Source organism: Panthera leo, chromosome E1, assembly GCF_018350215.1.
Source record: "Panthera leo isolate Ple1 chromosome E1, P.leo_Ple1_pat1.1, whole genome shotgun sequence".
Lineage (NCBI taxonomy): Eukaryota > Metazoa > Chordata > Mammalia > Carnivora > Felidae > Panthera > Panthera leo.
The window spans coordinates 47,078,619-47,094,783 of NC_056692.1; the positions used below are offsets into that span (position 1 = coordinate 47,078,619).

A 16,165-nucleotide genomic window follows, 5' to 3' on the forward strand; every position below is an offset into this window, starting at 1 on the left:
AGATCCACAGTCAGGCAAATAAGTTTACCAATCAATTTTATTTTCAACAGGAATCACACATTCATGAAAAAACTGAAGACAGCTGAACCCTGAACAACATGGGGGTTTGCTGACCCCCCACGCAGTCAAAAATCCACGTATAACTTGCAACTCCCTCAAAACTAACTACCAATAACCTACCGTTGACCTAAGCCTTACCAATAACACAGTCAGTTAACACATATTTTGTAAGTTACGTGTACTATATACTACATTCTTTACAACAGAGTAAGCTAGAGAGAAGAAAATGTTATTAAGAAAATCACAAGGAACAAAAAATGAACTTACAGGTACTATACTGTATTTATCGAGACAACCTGCTTGTAAGTGAACCCATGCAATTCAAACCTGCGTTGTGCCAGGGCTGACGAGACCCCTTTCTAATATGAAAAATGTAACGCAATTTTTACAGTGTTAGAACAATTTCAACCAATGAGTCTAATAGCCCACCTACATTCTACCGAGACAAACCTCTGCTTATAGAAATCGCCAGAAAGACTTACTTCATTCCAACTATATTAAATAAAAGGCTGTGCCAAAAGCAAAACAAAATTTAAGTACCTAAAGTTGCAGAATACAAGCCTCAGAAATGGCTAACACTATTTTAAAAGACTATAATAAAAATTACCTGATGTTTAACTGGAAATGTATATTTTACCCACGTGGCTTGTTGCATCGTTTCTTCTTCTTCTTGTTTTTTCTCTTTTTTCTTGACTTTCTCCTTCTCTTCTCTTTCAATTGATGTCATTCTGTGTAACCTAAGAATATATGAATAGAAAGAACTGCACTTAACTTTGAAAAATACATTAAAAAGATAAAAATACAGTACTGCAAGTCAGGAAGTTAGAATCAAAGAATGGTTAGCTATAATCCCACAACCCAGATAACCCCAGTTCACAAAAATCAGTAACAATTCCGTAACAGGAAAAATGAAACAGCAGAAAAAGGCAAAAGCATGCCATCCTTCCCATACGCCCTCCGATAAGAAATACACTCCCTTACGGCTTATTCCTGAAACTATTAATACACATATATACCAATATATTTACACAAAAGGGATATATTACAATCACAACTACACAGTTTTTAATCAATGAATAATTGCATTAGAAGATCTTTCCATATACCAGAAGATATGGATATTCTTAAAGAATTACATAATCTACACCACTGCATGGACATACTATAATTAAACCAGTTCCCTATTAAAGAATACATTATTTCCTTCCCTCAAAAAAGACCAAAAAATCCAAAAACCTACCAACTAGTATTTCTAATTCTATCTAGCACTGGGGGGTTGAAAGCCTTTACACTAATGTGGAATTCAGGCTTTCTACATCCACAGAGAAAAGGGCTGACAACGTTCCTGCTTTTGGGTAAGAGGAAGGAAGGACCACATTGATGAGGCCACCAGTCACTGAATAGGGCATAGGCCACACTCTTTTCCCGGGGTGGGAAACGGATATCACTGCACCCAGTAATAGGGAGACAGGCAGGCCTGTGGTGAGGCTCTACATTAAGATGATTAGACTGGAGGGATGGATGCCTGGGTGGCTCAGTCGGTTGAACGTCTGACTCATAGTTTTGGCTCAGGTCATGATCTTGTGGTTTCGTGGGTTCGAGCCCTGCACTGGGGGTCTGTGCTCGTAGCATGGAGCCTGCTTGGGGATGCTCTACCTGCCCCTCCCCCACTCACGTGGTGTCTCTCTCTCTCTCTCTCTCTCTCTCTCCCCCTCAAAATAAATAAAACTAGACTGCATTTTTGTGAATGGGAATATTCCCCATAAACAAGGACACTGACCAAAACCTATGAAGAGAGGACCCTGTCTCTGAGACCTCTAGTGGTAGAAAACCTGCTTTATTACACCCTACCCAGAGGCAGCCAATCTTGCATGCATAACTTTGTGGAAACAAATAGAGATCTTTTGTCAACCCTGGGGGACAAGCTGCTAATAAGATATGAGAGGGGAATTTAATCCTTTGGATCTCCATCCCCCCACCAAAACTCCCTACTGAACTCCACTTTCAAGAAAGCTGTGTGCCCCTGTGAATATAGGACCCTAGAATCTAGGCGGCTGCATACCGCGAGCTCATGCCTATCAGCCGCACAACCCTAGAACAGCATGCTTCATTCTCTCCCAGTTGACGGAAGGAGAGGAGAGGGAGGAGATTCTCCCCGGAGACTCACTTACTCAAATACCACCCATCTGCCACTACTCGTGGAACCAGGGAGTGGGGCGAGCTCTGTAGGCGCAGCAGGGTGGATAACCTGGCAGCCTCAGCCTGCCAGAGGAAGAGTGACTGACCCAGGCTCAGGTAGCATTGCTCAACAGAGTTTTTGTGGGCTAGGCTTTCAAGCTCTCTGCAAGTTGAGGTCTGACGTGGCAACTGAACTATCTTCGCTGACAGTGGCCAGGAACAGAGTACTGTGCGGGGAGGATACGGGAGCAGTGACACTCTGAGAGCTCACGGCTGGGCTGGGCGCTCGGCCTGTGCTTTTGTGTTCACATGGGAAATAGGTCCATTTTCATCACCAGATATAAAGGCTCCATTTTGCTGAGGACGCCAGGCCACTGAGGTAGTATTATAGCTAATCTGTGATGTTAGCTACTCTTGAGTAAATTCTATTGCTCTCACTGCCACCGAGCCAATCTTCAGGTTTCGGCAGCAAAAATGGCGAGCTCTGAAGGAATTCAAGTCCATTTGGTCGGGCAGAAACCTGGGCTACCGCTGGCAGCCCGGAGGCCCCAGAAAGGAAGAAGCCCCATCGGGCTGGCAGCGCGTAGCCTCTAGCTGCCAGTCCATTCGGGGAGGCACACGGGGTGGCAGGTGTCTCTTCTGTACCTCCATGGTTCAACTGAGAGCCTGACCGAGAGTACGGACCAAGCTTTAATCCCACTCCTAATCTCCATGGGTGCCCAGGGTCGTGTCCTGCCTGCTTTGCTACTACAAACAAAGCCATAATAAACAATGTTTTATGTCTTCCCTGGTAAACTTGGGAGAGTGCTCACAGTGTTCCCCAGCGGTGGGGTAGCTAACTCCAAAGGTCCTTGAACTTAAAATGCTGACAAGTAAAGCTACATTGTTCTTCAGAACTGCACATTTCACGCTGCCCTCAATGACAAAGCCACCGTGTTTTCCCATACCTTCACTCAAGTTAGTAACAAACTTCTAGATGATCAGCCCAAGTGAGAGATGAGAAATGATATCCCACTGTTTTGATTTACATTGCTTTAATTGCAAGAGAGTAAACATTTTGTTAATGTCTACTGGCCTTTCGTATTTATTTTTCTGCAAAATGCCTGCTCAAATCCTTTGTCTTGTCTGTACTGGACTATTAGTCCTTCTCACTTATAAAAGATCTTTGTCACTTAAGGTAACTTTCCATTTGTGGTGCAAAGATTTTTCCTCAGTTTGTCATCTTTTGAGTTTGATTATAATATTATTTTTCCACTCAGAATTTTAAATACATATATCCACTTTTTTTCCTCTATGGCATCTGGGTTTTATATCTGTTTAAAAAGAAAGTATCACAACAAAAACATAAATTAATCCACGGTTTCTTATTGAAGCTTTTTGGTTAGTGTTTTTAAAAAAAATCTCTGTTTATCTGAATGTTTTTGCCAAGGCAGGGAGCTAGGCTGAAATTTTCTAGGTCCTGCTTCCTTCTCTGACATGCAGTGCTATCATTGCTAGATGCTCACATGTGTTTTTAGGTCTATTTCTAGATTCTTTGTTCTACTCTACTACCCTAAAATCTTATTTTTATTGTAGCTTCGAAAATGTTCGAATATTGAGGCACCTGAGTGGCTCAATCGGTTAAGCGTCCGACTCTTGATTTTGGCTCAGGTCCTGAGATCAAGCTCTGAGTTGAGCTTCACACAGCGCATGGAGCCTGCTTGGAATTCTTTCTCTCTCCCTCCCCCCCGCCTCTCTGCCCCTCCCCAACATGTGCTCCCCTTCTCTCTCTCAAAATAATGAACATTGAAAAAAAGTGTTCCAATATCTATTCCTTTCTTCCTCATACCTACTTCCCTTTTCTTGCAATTAATTTTCCTAGATGATATATCAGTATCATTTTGATCAAGCCTGTGTGCCCCTCAAGGAGGGAAAATCTTATTCAAAATGCAAATGAATATTAATTTTAGAAGATTAATATAATTAACATAATGCATGGTTTCAGAAAATGTAATATACACATCTAAACATAGGATATATCTTTATCTTTCATTTACTGCGTATCCTTTCTATCTTTTTTTTTTTTTAATGTTTTTAATTTATTTTTGAGACAGAGAGAGACAGAGCATGAGCAGGGGAGGGGAAGAGAGAGAGGGAGACACAGAATCCGAAGCAGGCTCCAGGCTCCGAGCGGTCAGCACAGAGCCCGATGCGGGGCTCGAACTCACGGACTGTGAGATCATGACCTGAGCTGAAGTCAGACGCTTAACCGACTGAGCCACCCAGACGCCCCTCCTTCCTATCTTTAATAAAGTTTTAATGATTCCTTTACATGATCCTAAATATTTCTTGTTAAATTCATTCCAGTTGTTTGAGTTTGTTTTTTTTTAAATTTTCTTTTATGTTTATTTATTTTTTTGAGACAGAGGGAGACACAAGCATGAGCAGGGGAGGGGCAGGAAGAGAGGGAGACACAGAATCCAAAGCACGCTCCAGGCTCTGGGCTGTCAGCGCAGAGCCCGACACGGGGCTTGAACCCACAAGCCGCGAGATCATGACCTGAGCCGAAGTCAGATGCTTAACTGCCTGAGCCACCCAGGCACCCTGAGAGTTTTGTTGTTATGGGGATCTTTTCATTACAATTAAAAAATATATATAAAATGTAACCAGATTAAGAAAGAGAACTTTATCAATAAAGCAAATACATCTGAAGCTAGTGTGTCCCACTCCCAGGCAGTCATTATCTTGACTTTAGGGTTATCATCCCCTTTTCTTTATAGTTTTACCACCCATGTGTATACCCCAAACAGTAACAAGTTTGGCTTTTGAAAACTCAGTAGCAAGAATAAAACTAGCTGCATGAGCATAAGAGCAATGCTGTTACTATTAAAAGAAGGTTCCCAGGAAAAAATAAACCTGTCTCTGTGTCACAGCTTCCAAGAGCCTCTTCTGGTGAAATCCAAGGGTGAGGGCATGAGCAAGGTCTGGAAGACACTGGGCTCACCACACTCTGGGTCATCTGGTAGGGCTGTGAGCAGGTACGGATCCAAAGTGGACTGCTATGGACTTCCTGCTTCTGTGCCATTTGATTATTCTGTGGTATAACTTGGGAAAATTCTCAGCTCTCCCCACTGACTTAGGATATGGTCCTCTTTGGTAGGTTATCATTTGTCTACCTGGATTACTGCTTCCATGGCTTTATTGGTGCTTTATTCTCTATTGTTCCTCTTTTCTCCATGGGTTTATGCTTTAAAAAAAAAAAAACCCTTTGCCATAGTTTTCATGGAGGTAAGCAAGGAACAAAATTTAATGTGTTCATACAATGTTATTTTCACTCAGAACTCCTGCAGTATTTTCTACATAGTTACTGTCACATAAAATGTATTGTTCAATATGGCAGCCATCTTATTTAGTTTTCAGATTGTTTCTGATAGTTTTTCAATTTTCTTGGGGTTTCTAAGTGTCTACTTAGGTCAATTGCATATAATTATGCCTTCATCTGCCAACATGTACATACATACACGTATACACACACATGTATATGCATATGTATGTTTTATTTCTCTTGACAAACTCCCATCAGTTAATACTTTAAGAAAACTTGGGAATTCAAGCTGGTGCAGCCACTCTGGAAAACAGTATGGAGGTTCCTCAAAAAACTAAAAAGAGAACTACCCTACGACCCAGCAATAGCACTACTAGGCATTGATCCACAGGATATAGGTGTGCTGTTTCGAAGGGGCACAGGCACCCCCATGTTTATAGCAGCACTATCAACAACAGCCAAAGTATGGAAAGAACCCAAATGTCCATCGATGGATGAATGGATAAAGAAGATGTGGTATATATATATACAACGGAGTATTACTCAGCAGTCAAAAAGAATGGAATATTGCCATTTGCAACTACGTGGATGGAACTGGAGGGTATTATGCTAAGTGAAATTAGTCAGTCAAAGACAAAAATCATACGACTTCACTCATATGAGGACTTTAAGAGACAAAACAGATGAACATAAGGGAAGGGAAACAAAAATAATATAAAAACAGGGAAGGGGACAAAACAGAAGAGACTCATAAATATGGAGAACAAACTGAGGGTTGCTGGAGGGGTAGTGGGGGGGGTTGTGGGAGGGGGGATGGGCTAAATGAGCAATGGACACTAAGGAATCTACTCCTGAAATCATTGTTACACTGTCTGCTAATTTGGATATAAATTTTTAAAAATAATAAACAAAATTTAGAAAAATACTTTAAGAAAAGTTAAAAAGAGGGGCACCTGGGTGCTCAGTCTGTTAAGCATCTGACTCTTGATTTTGGCTCAGGTCATGATCTCACAGCTCGTGGGATTGAGCCCCACATAGAGCTCCACATCAATAGCACCAAGCCTGCTTGGGATTCTCTCTCTCCCTCTTTCTCCGGACCCTCCTCTCCAATCCTTCTACCCAAAACTAGAAGCCCAGTGAGCCCTTCTTCTATGGATGTAGGAGGTCTGAATACTATGTTAGTGGACCCTCTGAGGGTTTAAAAGCCCTAGTGCCGGTGAGACAGAATCAGAAATATTGACTGGCATATCCTCTCTTCTATTCTAGATGTTGGTTACTTGTGTTTTCCCCTTTGTTTTTTTCTTTCCCGATAATCTCATCAGATGGGCTCTAAGGTATGTTTATTTTCTATTTCATCAAATATTTAATAGTAGTTCTTAAAATTCGCTTTCTTTGAGGTGACTTCTTGAGATGTATGCCTAGCTAACTAATTTGGAGTTTTTCCTTTCTAACGTACACATTGAAGGCTATCGATTTCCCCTAGGTACTCTTTGGTTGCAGCCTACAAATTTCAATGTATGTAGTATTCTCATAAACTCTCAATTCAAAATGTTTACTAGTTTCCATTACGATTCTTCTTTGACCATTTGTTATTTATTTAAAAGTGTATTTCTTTAAAAAAAAAAAAAAAAGAGGTTAGAGTGGGAGAGAGCCAAAGCATAAGAGACTCTTAAAAACTGAGAACAAACTGAGGGTTGACGGGGGGTAGGAGGGAGAGGAGGGTGGGTGATGGGTATTGAGGAGGGCACCTTTTGGGATGAGCACTGGGTGTTGCACGGAAACCAATCTGACAATAAACTTCATATATTGGAAAAAAATAAAAATAAAAAAATAAAAGTGTATTTCTTAAGTTTCAAGCATATAGCTCTTGCATTTCTCTAAAGTTTTACTATAAATCTCTGTATCCCCAAATAACATTTTAACATGATATCAGCATATACGCTTTGAAACTTTACATAAATTGAATCCTATTCCAAGTATTTTTTAAGAAAAGAAGTGTTGGGGCGCCTGGGTGGCTCAGTCGGTTAAGCGGCCAACTTCGGCTCAGGTCACGATCTCACGGTCTGTGAGTTCGAGCCCCGCGTCGGGCTCTGTGCTGACAGCTCAGAGCCTGGAGCCTGTTGCAGATTCTGTGTCTCCCTCTCTCTGACCCTCCCCCGTTCATGCTCTGTCTCTCTCTGTCTCAAAAATAAATAAAAACGTTAAAAAAATTTAAAAAAAAAAAAAGAAAAGAAGTGTTTCCACTCTCTTGTACATGTATGAGAGCCAATCTCGTTGACACTTACTCTGGCCTCACTGCTGTATACAATAGCCCATCAGAGAACCACATCGTAACTTGAAGGTGCCTCATTATGGGCATGTAGGGACTGTGCCCAAATTTCACCATTACCAAATATTATAAGAAACATCTTCCTACAGGTCTTCTCATACACACATGTAAGGTCTCTCTGACATACTTAATTAGGAGTAGGATTGCATTTTCAACCTTGTTTTTGCCAAATTTGTCTCTAAAATGGTTGCAGTAACCAGTATACTATTTGCTCTTTTATCAACAGTGTATCAATTCTCTTCCTCTTTATGTCACATATTTACCAATACTCTTTAAATTTTTAACAATCTGATGGGTGTGAAAGAACAGACCATAGTTTTCTTTTCTTTTTTTTTTTTTAATTTTTTCTTAATGTTTATTTATTTTTGAGAGAGACAGAGACAGAATGTGAGTGGGTTAGGAGCAGAGAGAGAGGGAGACACAGAAGCAGAAGCAGGCTCCAGGCTCTTGAGCTGTCAGCGCAGAGCTCGACGCGGGGCTCGAACTCACGAACCGCGACATCATGAACTGAGCCAAAGTCGGACGCCCAACCGACTGAGCCACCCAGGCGCCCCAGACCCTAGTTTTCATGTGCATTTATCTCATCTTACCAGGAAGGTAAAATATGTTTTCATATTTTTTACTATTTGTGTCTCCTCTTCTGTGAATTATGTTTGTATCTGTAGCCTTTTTTCCTACTAAGTAGTTTGGTTTTTTTCTTTTTGAATTGTAGAAGTTCTTGAATATACTGTGAACACTAACCCTCTTTTGATTATAGTACAAAAAAATGAATGTACCTTTAACCTTTCTACGGCTTAGTTTTTTTAGAATGATTTATTATTACAAAACTCAACAACAGACAACAATCCACCATTCACTGATCTATACATATGTGATAAAACTACATAATAAAAGGGAATAACAAACACTTATAAATTATGGTTATCTCTAGGGGTGCCTGGGTGTCTCAGTCGGTTAAGCATCTGACTCTCGGTTTTGGCTCAGGTCATGACCTCGTTGTTTCCAGAGTTCAAGCCCCGTGTTGGGCTCTGCACTGGTAGCATGGAGCCTGCTGGGATGCTCTCTCCCTCTCTCTGCTCCTTCCCTACTTGCACTGTCTCTCTTTGTCTCTCTCTCAGAATACATAAATAAAAAACTTAAAAAAAAAAAAATGACAGTTATTTCTAGAAGGAGGCAGGGTAATGTGAACAGAAAGTAGATGTAATAATGATAATGTTCTTATTTGTAAATTGGTTGATGAATTCACAGGTGTTCCTTTAATTATGACCCACTATTGCTTATATATTACAATCTTACGTATGTATCAAAATATTAAACGTGAAAAAAGAAAGTCATTTGTAACTGCAGATACACAGACACATAAAGGTACACTTCTTCTTACCTGATAGATAACAGCTTATAAATGGAAGAAATAATCCCACACTTAGGTACATTTTGGGACATAGTGAATGAATCAGGAAGGAAAGAAAGCAATGGAGAGTAAGAGAAAAGGATGAAGTGTGGAAGGGAGGATGGAAGAAAGGGAGAAGGAAAGAACATAGGAAAGAGGCAAAGGAAAAAGGGGTGGAAGGAAGAAGAGAGGGAAGTAGAGGAGCCAGAAAGGAGAGAAGGAGGAACTGTCTTCATTCCAAAATCATAAAGAGAATCTTTTATATTTTCTTCGTGCAGCTTTGCTTTTCACCATTTAGGATTTACTCTGCCTGGAGGGGCCTATAAAGATATGGGATGTGTAGGATACAAAAAATGAAATCCAATTTTCCTCTATGTAGATAACTCAAATTGCCTCATCACCCTTGTTACTGAAGAATTCATCCTTTTTAATGCTACTTTCTATCTATTATATTTCCATATATGGTCTGGTCTCTTTTTGGATTGTTTACTCTGTATCACGAGTCTATTTCTTTGTATCTACACCACAGCATTACTACCAAGTAAGTTTTGTTACCTGGTAGGACGAGTCTTTCTACCCTGTCCTTCAAATTTACCCTTTCTATTACTGCCCTCGTCCATATAAATTTCTTTCTTTAAAAAAAAAAAATAAATAAGTTTATTTATTTTGAAAGAGACAGTGCATGAGTGGGGAGGGGAAGACAGAGACAGGGAGACAGAGAATCCCAAGCAGGCTCTACAGCTGTCAGCGCAGAGCCTGATGCAGGGCTCAAACTCATGAACTCTGAGATCATGACCTGAGCCGAAATCAAGAGTTGGACGCTTAACTGAATGAGCCACTCAGGCGCCCCTCAATATAAATTTCTTAATCACCTTCTCAAATTCAGCAGAAAGCCCAATGATAATTATCAATGCTATCGAAATTAATTTATGTAGTAACATGAGGAAAATTAACATTATTAAGACACTGAGTATTTCTATACATGAACCTGAGATATATTTCCATTTATCTAGGTATACTTTCATCTCTAGTATTGTTTTTCAACAAAAACTTTATAGTTTTCTCAAAAAAATCATAACTTATCATTTTTTAAATGCTTTGCAACTGTTAGATATATAGAAGGCTCTCAAAGCTTTATTATTGACTATCACAATAAGCAACCATTTTAAGAATAAAATATCTGGTTGACTTTCTAGACTGTTCTTTAGGGCCAAATCTTAGAGGTCTGTCACCTGGAAGTTTTTGAGGAGAGCACTGAGGAAAGTGAAAGTCCTATTACTAATTTCTATTTTTCTGAATCTCGGTGTCTAATTTTTTTAAAATTCAGAGTATTCTAAGGGCACCTGGATGGCTCAGTCGGTTAAGTGTCCGACTTCAGCTCAGGTCATGATCTCGCAGTTTGTGAGTTCGAGTTCTGCATGGGGTTCTGTGCTAACAGCTCAGATTCTGAGCCTGACTCTGATTCTGTGTCTCCCTCTCTCTCTGTCCCTCCCCAACTTGCACTCTGTCTCTCTCTGTCTCAAAAAAAAAATAAACATTGAAAAAAAAATTTTTTTTTAATTCAAAGCATTCTATTTTATCTCACTTCATCATATTAAAAAAGAGTTCTTTTGGGGCGCCTGGGTGGCTCAATCGGTTAAGCGTCCGACTTCAGTTCAGGTCATGATCTCACAGCTCATGAGTTTGAGCCTCGCGTTGGGCTCTGTGCTGACAGCTCAGAACCTGGAACCTGCTTCAGGTCCTGTGTCTCCCTCTCTCTCTGCCCCTCCCCCACTCACACTCTCTGTCAAAAATAAACATTAAAAAAAAAAAAAAGAGTTCCTTCATATATATGACCAGGTGTGTCATACCGATACAAATATAATTCATGATATAATTTTATAACTTTAAGTAACTTGTTTAGAAGACTAGTCCTAATGACAAACCAGGAAGAAAAAAAAAAAAACCTTGATTTTTAAAAAAAAGTCAAATTCCATCTTCCATTAGAATGTTTAAAATTGAGAAATGAATTTATAAAAGGTAGGATTTAGTCACTTTAAGTTACGTTTGAGTACTGGAGTTTATTTAGCAACATTTAGCTAAGCTCTAGTTCGCCAAGCACTGATCTCTGTCACCAGAGACATGGCTGCTTAGTCCACCACCATTAGCTTCCGGATGATCGCTGAACAGAAGAAAGTTGGGGCAGAACTGTTTTGGTCATGTCTTGAGGTAAATGGACGAAGGAGCAACAGAGACTCAAGAGCATTACTGCACACTTGCGTTGGACTCTCCTTGTTCTATCGTGATAAAAGAGATCAGTAAGAAGTAGAATAAAGGTATTAACTAAGCAGAATTTCAATAAAAATGTGAAAAAAATAAATAAAATCTTAAAAAGAAGTAAAATAAAGGTATGCCACCCATTCAGCTCTCCTCTCCCAGTGAGCACCTCTGTAGCACCTGAACTCAACCCTCTTTTTTTTAATCCTAGGAAGAATTAAATCCATCCCATTTGTGAAAGCCTCTATGAGTAGCAGCAGTTACATTCAAAATAAGAGGGAGAAAAGAAAGAAAATAAGTATCCATAAGATTTATGTGAGGAAAACACACACACACACAAACACACACACACACACACACACACACACACACACACACACACACACACCTTAGAGCAATCCTTAGCAGATGAAAATTTAGCAGGTGTAAACGACTTTTCTTAAAATACTTTTCATTGAAAAACAATAAAACTTTGTAACATAAAATAAAACACAGATGTGGAAAGCAACACAAAATCTGTGTATATTAACAAAATAACAGTGTTATATCTTCGGAATGGGATCTGTAGAGGGGCATAAAATGATTCTTACTTTTCACTTTGAATAGTAATTGACATTTTTTTACCATAAACTCATAGTAGTTCTGTAATAATAACTTTTTAAAGACTAATTAAAGTTAAATCCATTAGAGCTAAAAAGTAGAATCAAGTCACAAAATTTATCTGTTTTTTTTTAAGTATCTGCTGAAGTCACACAGCTCTGGGTCTACTTAGGAGATGAATGATCTTTGGACATTCAACTCTAAATCACATGCCTAGCACAGTACCTGAAACATTCTAGAATATTGAATGTGAATACTCTATTCAATAAAAATGCTTCTTACTTTAAAAAGTATTTTAATCTCTTTCCATCTTCATCCAGTCCTTTATCACAAAAAATACATATTTACTCATGTTACTTATCTCATGGAGGGGAAAACGAGGCCAAGAAGAGTTAAACGTAACATGTAAATGGCCTTTTCAATACATGAACTTCCATTATTAAGAGACTCATATTCCAAAAGGGAGCGCGGCCCACCACGTACAAGGCTCAGAACTCACTTACCTGGTGTGTCCTAAAGATTCTCGCCATATTGGCAGCATCACAACAGGCTTAACCGCACACTCCAAAATAGCTAAAGCCAATGCAAATTCTCTGGGTTTGCTACACATCTGAACTGCCTTGATCCAATTCGCCCTGTATGTCAGAAGAAGAAAAAAAATTCTTTCACTTGTTGGTCTTCAATTAAAAGCACAAGAGTTGTGATTCATGACTCCACCTCATAGGGCAGATGTTTCTAGGCCAAGCAAGTATCAATACACTGCTACTGGAAGTTCCTAACTCACCGAGTCACGGATTTTGAACACTACAAGGAATCCCAGAGGTCAGTTAGTCTTTCAGCTCCTTAAATGTTCTACAGTGTTCTGGAACTTTGTCTTGCCTTCGCGTGACTCCAGGGATAAAGACTTTGCTTTCCAGAAATCTTCCAAATGCTAACGCTGGTTCACTAACTTGGAAGGACACTCACATCCCTCATGTCCTCAGTGTTTTGCTGCCTAAACTGACTGCATTCAATTTATTGGTAACAAGTTTAAAGCGAGCACCTGCAATAAGCATTCCGCAAATATTTAGTATATTCACAGCCATAAATGAACCTTAGTGTCCTTTACCTGTGTGAAGCCCAATTTGGATGAAGAAAGGATGAAGGGATATTGTTTTCCAGTTGGGTGATAGTCAGCCTCAGTGTAGATATGGTAAGAACTTTGGACCCATGGACAGAACCATTCCACTTGAACTCTCCTGCTGGAGTCAGACAGAATTTATGTGCAAGATGCCTTCTCTTATCATGATCTTCTCTGTGCTGGTGCTTATTCAAAGCAAATGAATTGGTGGAGTACTGATTGTGGTAGACTCGATACTTCCCTTCTTGACCCAACTTAAAATAATTGTTGATATTTCCTTTCATGACCACTTCCTTTTTGGTGCTCAACCGTGAAATTTCTCCTTGAGAGTTAACTACCAGTACCTGACCAAGAAGATAAAGAGACTCATTATTCATATCAAATATGTAAACTTGATCAACTGTCTTTTAATAATTTGTAATTTATCATTCCAGATAAGGTATACCTTATGACAACTTTTGAAATGTTACGTTTATTTATTTTGAGACAGACACAGAGTCTACAAACAGGGGAGGGGCAGAGAGAGAGAGAGAGAGAGAGAGAGAGAGAGAGAGGAAGAGACAGAGAATCCCAAGCAGGCTCCACACTGTCAGCACACAGCCCAACCTGGGGCTTGAACTCACGAACTGTGAGATCATGACCTGAGCCCAAATCAAGAGTCAGACGCTTAACCGACTAAGCCACCCAGATGCCCCGTGAACTTCTGAAATTTATAAGCGAAATTAAAAGCTAAAGCTGTTTACAATTAAACAACCAAGATCTTCCCACAAAGAGAATCTCTATTATACGTCAGACATTATTATTTTCATGCATCTCAAATACACACACAAAACTACGTGTGTACATCATTCACCAATCGTTAGTTCCAGACTAAAAAACACAGGTTAGGGAAGAAGGAAACCATGGCATGTACTATTCCCCAAAAGATATATTCCTAAAAATATCTTTTCTTCTGCTCCTTTTATCATTCCAGCTTTAGCATAAGAGCCCACAGATACTTTAAAATCATGTTTTCAAACAGTTGATCCCAATCCTTTAGTGAACCATGAAATCGACAGTGGATCACATTCAACTTTATAAAAAACAAAGTATAATATACTCGAGTAGACTAGAAGAGAAAACACCAGAGTGCATCACACACAGTAAGGTAAAATCCTTTTTCAGGAAACTACTGAATAGGAGTCCTGGGTTGCTGCTTTAAAGCAACTCCTATAGGGGCGCCTGGATGGCTCAGTTGTGTAAGCATCCAACTTCAGCTCAGGTCAAGCCATGATCTCATGGCTCATGAGTTCGAACCCCGTGTGTCGGGCTCTGTGCTGACAGCTTGGAGTCTGGAGCCTCTTTGGATTCTGTGTCTTCCCCTCTCTCTGCCCCTCCCCCACTTGTGCCCTGACTGACTCTCTCTTTCTCTCTCTCAAAAATGACCATTAAAGAAAAAAAAAATAAAGCAACTCCTACAATGTTTATAAAAGAATATTGTATATTCTTGCCTATCTACCTTGTAAATAATTCTTAAATGTAGGAGACACATTGTGGCATTATTCTGCCACCCTGGCTAGCTGGGGGGCAAATACAAGTCCTAGCTGGGGTGCCTGGCGGGCTCAGTTGAGGTTTTGAGTTCGAGCCCCACACTGAGTATGGAGATTACATAAAAAAATTTTTTTTTTAATTACTAAATCCTAGCTTCGGCCTTTTTGTTCATAATCAGAGCTAGGATGCTGTGCTGTTCTAGCCACTGCACTCTGCTACCATGGGGCAAGCAGAGATCCATCCACTAGCTGCAGGTTCAGCTAAATTTATTATAACCAGAACTGAGCATTAGGTCATCTATAACTCTTTACTAAAGCCCACAAACAGGGTACTCATTACCATATGTGTGAAAGAAGGCTCTATCTCTTTAGAATTATATACAATAAAAGTAGCCATGCAGAAAGAAAGTATACCACCCATTTATAGCATTTCCCTGCATGGACTGAAATTTGGGTACACAACTATACTTACTGTAATACAGGATGAAACTAACCACTTTCAATCTGGTTACCCACTACACTCTTGGAAAGAGAGCAAACAGAATTCAAAAGGTCTACAAACTTCCCATCCCTATTTTTAAGGCATGATAAATAAAATTATTTCACACTCCAGAGATTTTTGTGTTAAGCAGAAAAAACATACCTCTTTGCCCTCCTTAAATAATTTATTTGCTTCATGGGCTGCAGCAGCCACCTGTTGGCTCTTCAGCTGACTCAGCTTGCTGTCTGGATTCCGTAATCTGGTGATAATTCGAGTTGACCCAGATGTCCCTCTTCCAGCTCCAGGGGACTCACTTATTTCTCCATTAGACTTCTCTGATTTGAAATCACCTGTTAGCAAACGAAAAGCCAAAAGTAAATGCTAAGAGTAAGTAAGTTATAACAATTTCTGATTTATCCAAAACTCATACCTGATGCACATCTAAGATCCAGAAAGTAAACAAAAAGTCCTTGAATAGCCAAAGCAAATGTATTCATTCTTAAGGGTTTTGCTTAGAAGAAAGTATGTCAGAACTTTACTGTCATTTATTATTTTACAGAAAATTCAAACATGCCAGGTTATCTGTATCAAAGCACATCTACTAGAAAACATGAAGGGCTGCTACAAATTTATAAACATCATAACTCAAAATGCACACTAATAAAATGTTGCCTCATATATTCAATGTGGATTTTGTATAAAAAGTAAATGGTATAATTAATTTTAGAAAGATGTCCACTGAAATTGTTTAAATACATAATACTTTAAAGCTTATAAACATAAATGCCAAGTGAATTTTCACCTAAGAAATCTAGATAGTTATCTGTGTATACAAGTAATTATACATGTGAAATCAACTAAATCAGGTTTTTTTAATGTTATAAAGACCTCTCACATTTTCATAACAACTTAATTTTT

The 16,165-nt window shown here is 39.4% G+C and overlaps 1 protein-coding gene across 13 annotated transcripts in view; it reads right to left on the reverse strand.

The window, feature by feature from the left end:
- BPTF (bromodomain PHD finger transcription factor) overlaps positions 1 to 16,165 on the reverse strand; it is a 148,046-nt gene that overhangs the window by 59,472 nt on the left and 72,409 nt on the right. For all 13 annotated transcript variants that reach the window (XM_042915788.1, XM_042915785.1, XM_042915784.1 and 10 more), the window contains 4 exons: positions 15,410 to 15,597; positions 13,226 to 13,581; positions 12,621 to 12,752; positions 668 to 797 (listed from right to left, as the gene is read on the reverse strand). In XM_042915788.1, coding sequence (XP_042771722.1) covers positions 668 to 797; positions 12,621 to 12,752; positions 13,226 to 13,581; positions 15,410 to 15,597 — 806 coding nt within the window. The remainder of the gene's footprint in view (positions 1 to 667; positions 798 to 12,620; positions 12,753 to 13,225; positions 13,582 to 15,409; positions 15,598 to 16,165) is intronic.